Source organism: Rousettus aegyptiacus, unplaced genomic scaffold, assembly GCF_014176215.1.
Source record: "Rousettus aegyptiacus isolate mRouAeg1 unplaced genomic scaffold, mRouAeg1.p scaffold_m13_p_5, whole genome shotgun sequence".
Classification (NCBI taxonomy): domain Eukaryota; kingdom Metazoa; phylum Chordata; class Mammalia; order Chiroptera; family Pteropodidae; genus Rousettus; species Rousettus aegyptiacus.
Window position 1 is genome coordinate 73,151,688 of NW_023416308.1, and position 9,779 is coordinate 73,161,466.

General features: G+C 36.1%; 1 protein-coding gene across 3 annotated transcripts in view; it reads left to right on the plus strand.

The window, feature by feature from the left end:
• RSF1 (remodeling and spacing factor 1) overlaps window positions 1–6,096 on the plus strand; it is a 111,200-nt gene extending 105,104 nt beyond the window's left edge. For all 3 annotated transcript variants that reach the window (XM_016161495.2, XM_016161494.2, XM_016161496.2), the window contains one exon: window positions 1,182–6,096. In XM_016161495.2, the coding sequence (XP_016016981.2) occupies window positions 1,182–1,753 (572 nt within the window). In that variant the 3' untranslated portion in view covers window positions 1,754–6,096. The remainder of the gene's footprint in view (window positions 1–1,181) is intronic.
• Window positions 6,097–9,779: the final 3,683 nt, after the last annotated feature.

Sequence of the window (9,779 nt, forward strand, 5' to 3'; positions counted from 1 at the left end):
ATTTGTTTACATACAGTCCGTGCTGTTTTCCTACAAAGTTAAGTAGTTGGAATAGAGACTGTTGGGACTTCCCTTTACAAAAATGGTTTGCCAACCCCTGAGGAGGAGCGGTGCTATCCAGTTGAACTACTGCAGTGATAAAAATTTTCTGTATCTGTGCTGTTCAAAATAGTGCCAGTAGTCTCAGGTAACTGTTGAGCACTTGAAATCTGGCTAGTATAACTGAGGAACTGAAATTTTAATTTTTACCAAATTTTAATGAATTTAAATTGAAAATAGCCACATGTGATTGCTGGCTAGCACCTTGGATAGTGCTGTTGGCCTTTGTATAGACTTTGGATTTTCTTCTAAGATGAGAAATAATTGGAGGATATTGAGCAAACGAGTGATATGATCTGACTTATGTTTTCATTTGCTATGCTAGCTGGGTTGCGCATAAATCAAAGGGAACAGGAGCAGAATAGGCCAGGTGAGAGATGATGGTGGGTAAGACCATGACAGTATCAGTAAAGGGGTGAAAAAAGGTCAAATTATAGATATATTTTTAAGGTAAATCTAAAGAATTTACTGTTAGGGTAGGTGGGAGAAAGGAATCAAGGATGACTGAGTGATTGGAAGAATAGTGTTGCCAGTAACTAGGATGCTGGAGCACAGAATCACACAGCTCTGAGGCAGAAGTTTAGCAGCTCAGTGATAGACATATTAGGTTTGAGACATCTCTTCAGAAATCCAAGCATAAATGTTGAGTAGGCAGTTTGATACTTGAGTCTAGAATTAAAGGTTGCTTAAAACAAATGTGAAAGTCATCGGCATATAGATTTTATGCCAAGTCATGAGACTAGGCGAGGTATAGAGAAAGAAGAGAGGATATTTAAGGACTACCAAGGACATTTAATAACATTGGATGAGAGTGCAGTGTTTTAGATATCCAGTTTGGCATGATTTCTCTAAGAAATCTGATTCCGCTCTTTCCTAAATTCATAGGTATACCATGAATCATATTAGGCGTTGTTGTGGGACTGAGAGGAGAGAGAAATGAGGCCAGTTATTGAAGGGAAACATTTATGTACAAGCAAGTCTGAAAGCAGGATGTGCGGTGAAAATGGGAAAGGAAAGGGGGAATTACTTAAACTTGTTTATGGTTAACTGTGCCATTGGCTTAAATGTACTGTTTATTCCAGAGAGCTATATGTCCAAGAACTCTGAAGATGATGAGCTAGCTAAAGAATCAAAGCGGTCAGTACGAAAGCGGGGTCGAAGCACAGATGAGTATTCAGAAGCAGATGAGGAGGAGGAAGAGGAAGGCAAACCATCCCGAAAACGGCTACACCGGATCGAGACAGACGAGGAGGAGAGTTGTGACAATGTTCATGGAGATGCAGATCAGGCTGCCCATGACAGCCAGCCCAGGATCCTGCCCTCAGAACAAGAGAGCACCAAGAAACCCTATCGGATAGACAGTGATGAGGAAGAGGACTTTGAAAATGTAGGCAAGGTGGGGAGTCCATTGGACTATAGCTTAGTGGACTTACCTTCCACCAATGGACAGAGTCCTGGCAAAGCCATTGAAAACTTGATTGGCAAGCCAACTGAGAAGCCTCAGACCCCCAAGGACAACAGTACAGCTGGTGCAAGCCTGGCCCCCAATGGGACAAGTGGTGGGCAGGAGGCAGGGGCACCAGAAGAGGAGGAAGATGAGCTTTTGAGAGTGACTGACCTTGTTGATTATGTCTGTAACAGTGAACAGTTATAAGACTTTTTTTCCATTTTTTGTGCTAATTTATTCCACGGTAGCTCTCACACCAGCGGGCCAGTTATTAAAAGCTGTTTTATTTTTCCTAGAAAACTCCACTACAGAATGACTTTTTAGAAGAAAAATTTCAACGAACCCTGAAGTCTTTCTGTGAAGTGACCAGTTTTGAACTCTGAAGATAAATAATTGCTGTAAATTCCTTTGGTTTTCTTTTTCCAAGTTCATGGTCCTTGGTAATTTCATTCATGGAAAAAAAAATCTTATTATAACAACAACAAAGATTTGTATATTTTTGACTTTATATTTCCTGAGCTCTCCTGACTTTGTGAAAAAGGGTGGTTAAGAATGCATTCCAAATCTGCGAGGGCCCAAAACAGAATTAGGGGTGGGAGAAAGCACTTGTGCTTTAGCTTTTTCATATTAAATATATATTATATTTAAACATTCATGGAAGATGATGGTTAACAGACTGTTTAAAAGTTCAAGTCTGTATTGTTGCAGTTTGAGAATTGTAGATAACATCATACATAAGTCATTTAGTAACAGCATTCATGAAATCAACTTGTTTACTATTAGAGATAACCACACTTAATAAAGAAGAGACCAAGAAAGTACCATCGTAAAAAAACTTTTAAGTTTCTGTTATAGCGGAGATTCTTGTTTAAAAAAAATCATCTGAAAAGCATTTGTACAGTAAAATGTATAATGAAGCTTTGACAACCAGATTGTGCTAGCAACAAATTTTCTAAAACAGCTTTCTGCAGTGGTGATGAGGTGGCCTCTAATATACTATCATGGAGAGTTATTAGTGAAATGAGTGTGGCCTTTCTTAAGGCCCGAGTGGACTGTAGACTTTGCGGATGGAGTCACTCTTGTCTTCTGGCCACTTGATATTTAAATCTATGAAATATCATTTTGAAAGAAATACATTTATACATAACATACATGAAGAGATGCTAAGCTGACAGCGGTATTTTAGCACATTTGAAGAAGGGGAAAGGATTTTCAGGTGAATTTTAACTGGTCTATTCTTGCCCTTAGTATCTACTTCAAATTGAAGTCTACAAACAAAGCAGTTCCTTTGGGAGGTTTTTAGTTTGAGTTTTAGCATGTATGTGTGTGTATATGTGTGTATGTATGCGTGTGCGTGTGTGTGTGTGTTGGAATTTCCTATCTGCCTGGATATATTAGCAGGGTTTGAATGTAGTTTCGGCCTTTGGCCATTAGACTTCTATTAAAATTCATTAATAGTCACACAACCAACATACCGTTGATTGAGAACCACCAATGTACTTAATAGGCATGACATCCATTTCAAACATCTCAACACTTTTAAAAAAGCTAAGCCCTTTGTTTCAAGGAAAAGGGGTTTGTAACTAAATATCTAACATGTAATTGACACTAAAAATATGAACTTTGTCTTAGTTTCTGTTACAGCTGTAAAATTTCAGGCAGAGCCATAAATAACATTGTACAAAGTGTAGCACTTGTGATTAAACCTTGCCTGTCAAATTCTGAAACCTTCAGCCATTACTTCTGTGAATACTTTTGCCCTGGGATTTGGGTTTTTCTGTTCCAGTGTTGTGTCTGTTGCCGGCAATGGACACACCATTTCTGCTGCTGGCCCAAGGAACTTCATTAAATTTTCTTTCCAAATTAAGCATTATATGTGCTAGTCAGTGTATAGTAAAGCACTTCTCTTTTTTATTATTAAAAAGCTGGCATTAGACTTGCATTATAAATACCTCTCTAGAAATTTTATACTCCTTTTCCTTCAACAGGTGTTGCCCTTAAATCTTTTTGGCCTTGAAAGTTTATAGCTGTTGTTTTTCATTTGTTGGTTCTTTTGTTTGTTTTGTTTCATTTTAGTTTTGTAGTACCTGCCCATTAATATTTTTGCTTTGATTCTAGCAATGTATATGTATCTGTATAAAAAATAAAATAATGAAAGCAGCCTAAAAATAGGATGCACCAAATAGCATGTGGTTCCAAGCAAGTTGTGATTTTTATTTTGAGACAATGTTCCACTGGAAGGGAGGGAAGGGCTGACATTCACAGACAGGAGAGCAGGGCTATGCAAGGAGCCACATTCATTTACAAGCTCCTTTCTAGCTAGGTTCGTTTATTTGAAAGTTAAGAATGGTAGCCGTTTGAACTATCTAAAACAGGCAATGGAAGGATTCCTACTAGTGCAAGGTAAGTGGTTAGAATGTGCAAGTGGCCTATCCTGCCCCCAGTCTTTCTCTACCATTTTAGTCCTGCAGCTGGTAAAGCCACTGCTATATCGAAACTCCCATGTACCCTGTCTCTACCTCTGGACTCACCAGCTCTTGCCTCCATCTATTAGTTTTACTCTTCAGTTAAGCAAGTGATAAAACGTATTAAGTGGGTAGATTATTTCTTTTACAGGATGCCTAATGTGAAATAGGGAGTTCTTTTTAGTCTTCTGCTACAGAGAGCAAAAGGTAATTTTTATCATAGTGAAGAAGCTCCACTTAGCAAGTGTCCTGCCGACATGGGTTATGATGCCACTTTTACTGCCTGTTATTTACCAAACTTGAATTAAATGTTTGCGAACTTGATAGTGATTGTATCCGTTCTAACCTTACATTCTGATTAAACTAATTAACTATATTTGATCTACAAAGAGTGTAATCTAAACAACTGATACTTATAAATTATTATGCAGATAGATGAAGTATGGGTGATTAAATATTGAACAGTTCAAAATTCTGCTACTTGGTATTTAGGTTCAGTTCCTGAAAGAGGCTGTTCACTAAAATATTAACTCTGAACATACTTTTATTAAGTTTTTAAAAATTAGGAAAAAGTAAATGCCCTGTAACCAAAGACATATTTCAGTCATTAGTAACAGGACGGAGGATAGGACAGAGCAATTCATCTAGAGTTTAGAACATCTTGAATCCTTGTTATTAGAGTACTAACCATGGATTTTGGTTCACTATAGCTGCTGTATTATAGAGCTTTTAATACTTTAACCCCCCTTTTTTGAAATACAAGTCAGATTCCTGATATAAAACTCCACAGTCTATATAGCAAATGTATTAAAGAGAGATTATAGTACTCAGAATATTTGGTTTGCACTTTCTCTAAAGGTTCGAAAGTGAGCCAAATTTTCACATAGCAGAAGCTTTGAATTAAGTTATGTAAAAAAACTCAGACTGAAAATACACGTTTTGTTTTTGTAGATGTACTGATGAAATAGTGTTTAGTGTAAAACATTTTACATTGTTGACACATTACTAGAGAATGATGGCACAGAGATTTCGAAGACTATACCTGATACGTTAAGGTTAGGTTTCCTTAATACATCTTTTTCCAGTTGGTCAAGGGTGCAAATTCAGAGAACAAAGAGAATAAAGATTCTTCTTTAAAAAATGTGAACTGCCAAAGAACCAAGGACTTCAAATGCTAAAGAAGTTGTTGAAAAAATGATTTTTAAAATAATATTACAAGTTCTAGTTTTCATATTTTGGTTGATAGAACCCATCCCCTTATATACATTTGAGCAAAGTACATATATTAAGAAACATGTAGACTTTTACTTCTTGTTTAGCGATAAAATGGTGGGAAAATGTTAGCTACTTTTAAGTGGGATTGATTGACTTTGCTATAAGGAATGCCTTTTTAGCTTATGTTTGTGGTTTGAAAAATGATAACCATTTGCTAGGTTGTACTACTGTACATTTGAAAGGAGCCTAATGAATCTACAAGTTTAATACACAGAAAAAGTTGTGAACTCTGCCCTCTGCCCTTTGCCAACACAGTGGAACAGGTCCGTGATTCATGGTTGTTGCCTCATGTCTATAGGTCTTTTTTTTAATGAACATATATATATATATATATAATATACATATACACACACGTGTGTGTATACATACTTTAGATGTTAGAGGAAATCCTTTGAAATGGTTAATTGACAAGTAAAGGCGAATAACTAACTGGTATGAAATGAAGAAAATTTAATTACAGAAAGTCTAGAGAAAAATAGTGAAGTTCCTCTTCTTGGTTTGACATTCTAAAAACATACCTGGTTCAAGTAGCGAGAATGCCAAACTGCAAATCTGCTGTAATCTACCTAGTCCTCTGCTTAATATCTGTTATTAAACTTCCTTAGAATAAAATCCATTCCTATTTTATCCACCATTCCCAGTGTGTACCTATAAACCTACCTTGAAAGTGGCAAGCTAACTGCTGATTTTCCTCATTGTTTTTATGCCAATCCTGGAAGACAAGGCCTTTTGCTATAAATGTATTTAAGCTGGGTTATTGTGTTATGTGTATACTTAATTTGTTTTCAGAATATATCACTCCAACTTAAATTGTCATTTAGCATTTTTTGAGTGCCAAGAATTGCTAAGTAATTATGTAACGTATATTGAATATAGTGTCATTCCCCAGCAAGCAACAGTTCTTAAAAGCCAAAATGTCGTGTGCTTGGTATACAACCACTTTAGATTGATTGTACACTCAATTCATATAAACTCTCTCAGAAAATGATTAGAGTAGGATTCCATTAGTGGATTTCCCCCTTCATTTTGGTCATGTGTAAGCTCAATATATTTTTTTTTTCCATTTTATATTTACACCATTTTGCTGTGGGAAATGTCGCGATCCCAATTCTGGCACATTGTAGTGATTTCAGTTAATGAAGATGTTTTTATTTTAATCGCTTTAAGATTTCTGTCCTGTGCATAAGTTATATGAGAGGGCATAACAAGTTAATAAATGCATAGAGATTTATTAATTAAGCTCCTTAGACATTTCGAATAAGAAAAAACATTTTTAAAGGAACTACGTTTGTGTGTTTTGCCAAATCGGTACAAGCTAGAAAATGCACTAAGGGCTGAGTGACCTGCCTTGTTCATTTTGCCACTGGATAATGTAAGTTAAGAATGGTATTGTTAACCCTAGCTATATGTTTTCTTAACTTTCATCAGTTTCTAAAGAAATCTACTTTAAGTGTTTGGGGTTTTGTTTAACCTGTATTTATTGAGTTCTGGTATAGACCAGGAGCTGCATGCCATGCTATGGATGGCCAGAACACAGTCACTGGGAAACGTAATGGCTCAAGACCTTCTGAATCGTTTAACTTATTTTGTATGTTGAAAAAAAAAGTTTATTTTGCTTGAGAGTCACATTTTTTATAACTGTACAGCTTTTAAGGGATGGGAAGTGGAAAAATACCCCAAAATAGGATGTAGATTTTTACGATTGTGTTTATGCTAGAAACATCTACAGGTGCATTATGTTATTAAATCAAAAATTGTTCAAAAATTCGTGCCATGGTCTTTCATTCTCCTGCCCTTTAGCAGAGTTGGTGCATATCAATACTGCTATACGGACAAGCTTTGAAATTAGGCTAATCCTTGTCTCCAAAGCTTTAAGATCATTGCATGAAAATTACACACACAAACGCAGATCTAATTTATATTAGTGTAAATGGATTTTTAACTTTGGAACAGCTATAATAACCCAAATTTGGCAGTAAACAGCATATTCTTAACAGTACGTGATTTTTGTGATGCCTAACTAGGGTATTCTCAGTGTTGGTCTGGTGTTTTGTTCTCTTATGAAAATAGCTTCTTGATAATAGTATCTGAATTGTAACTTGCCCAAACCTGCCAGGAGGTTTTGTATACATCCTGAAAGCGAATGTCCTGTACTGGGATCAGGGGCAGGTGGGGCACTGTTTGGTTTCTTTTCAATCTGTAAAAGAAGGAAAAACTAGACTTGCTTGATTTGATTCTTATTATTAAATTCACTTAATTCCACAGGAATGTTCATCTGCTGGAAACATGGTAGAAAGGGATATTAGCTTCAAATTCCAATTTCCTCATTTGATAAATATTTTGACAACTAGTAGAGCTGCTGATTCTAGCAGTCTTACATAGCACATTTTATGACTTTAAATGTCATATGATAATTTTGCCATTTTAATGTCTCACCTTTGTAGCAAGTGAATTCTTGTAAAGAATTAAATTCATTGAAGTGTGTCATAATTTCTATCCAAGCCACCTTTGTCATCAGCTAATGTGGGATGTCAGTTTCTTGGCTATCCTCATCTGTTCAGAGGTGAAGCCTGGGAATCTTGGATTTCCAGGCAAAAAGTACAAATTCCAGATAGAATTTGTAAGTGGTATATGTTAGATTTTCATTTCAATTTTAAAGTAATAGCTGGGATTCAGGGGAGTGTTTGATCAGAATGCCTCTTGGATTTTCAGATATATGAAATGCTTTATTTTCCTATGCATAAAAAAATTATTCCTGGAATAGGTTCTCAGAATGCTTTATTTTGTTTCTAGGAGATAGGAGCTAAAGCAGAAGCTTCAAGATTAACATGAGACTGTTGAGGTAATAGGAACATGCTGTTAGTCAAATAGGGGAAGCCAGAGTGCTCTCTACCACATATAACGTACTGCATGTGTGTGGGGGGTGGGTGGGGGCAAGATCTGAAAACTGGAAATGTGACTCCAATAATGCGCAAAGTAAATTTTGTGCATAGAAAATATGGGAAATCCTGGTGGCTTAAAGCTTCGGGGGTTAACTGCAGTGTATGAACACCTAGTGTGTTAGAATTGCAGTGCATAGTTGTTTAAATACAATACTCCTTGTGACAACCAGAATATGTTGTGGCTAGTGCCAATATTTTTGTTAATGAAATGTTCAGTGTCTCACTACAGTCTGATCAGAACTCTTGATGTTATAAGCTAGGCCTAAAGCTATTTTATAGCTATTAGCCTAATTGTGTAACTTTTTCTTTCAAAATGTTTTATTATAATACTTATGTCATTTCTTTCACTTAATATATGTCATAATAAAAAAATTAAATAATTTCATGTATTTAGCATGATGTGTTTGCAAACATTTTTATTTTAAACTTTGGGGCACATGGAAAACTAAGATTATCTATAACAGTTACTGAAAGTTGAAATTTTTTATCACCCTGGAGATAGATGAATTGTTCTCTTACTATCTAGAAAGGAAATTTTCAAATGCATCGTTTCCCCAAAATAATTTTTAAGGCTATTTGCCAACTAGGTGGATTATAGATGTGAGAGAGATATTCTTGATTTCTATCTTTAGCCTCTGGAGAACTGACACCTTAAAGAGGCCTTGGACTTGTCCTTTGTGACCCTATGGGAAAACAGTTGGACCCAAAAGGCAGAAGCCATAAGGCAAAAGCTTTCTGTTTATCCTATAGAAAAACTACAGTTTCTAATAACTTGAGAGTGGATTCTCACCAATAGGGGACGCTTGGGTTTAGGCCGAAGTGCTAATTTGCAGGAGTATAATACACACATTTGAGAAGAGGTTACACAAGGTGCCTTTAATGGGCCCTACCAACCTGAATGATTCTCATCTACAAATGCTGATTTGATAGATTTTCCTTACTCTTGGAATACAGAAAGATTCATAGCAAAGTTTTTTTTACCAACAAACTAGTAGAGTTCACTATATGCAATTTGATTAAAAACACTGAACTGTTCAGGTAAAGAACTTTTGAATCAATTTCACTTAATGGAATGAAAGCTGATCTATGCTGGCAAGAAATTACCAGGTTTAATGCTTCTCAATAATTTATTTTCACTTAGAATCAGTCAAGCAGAAGTAATGTGCTGTGTTGGAGTCTAAAGGTGACAGTGCTATGACAGCCTTGAGCGAGTTCAAAGGAATCTTTTCTGGGGCTGAGAGTGGGGTCCAGAACATGGCTGTGAGCCCACATCTCAGATTATGAGACCAGAGGATATAGAAGAGTGCTTTTCTTGTAAAAAGTTGAGACTCAGTGCACTATACTGGATCATTTGATGGGGGTGGAATTATAACAAATAATAAAAATATTGTAGTGAAGTTAAATGCTGAGTGAGATGAACGCTTGCATCGTTTTGATTCTTAAATGACTTTTCATGAGCTCTTTGAGGTCCTAAAAGTCTAAATGAAAATCTAAGAGAACACTCTAAGGGAATGTGACAATATTTGCAACATTAGTACATAGTCTTATCTC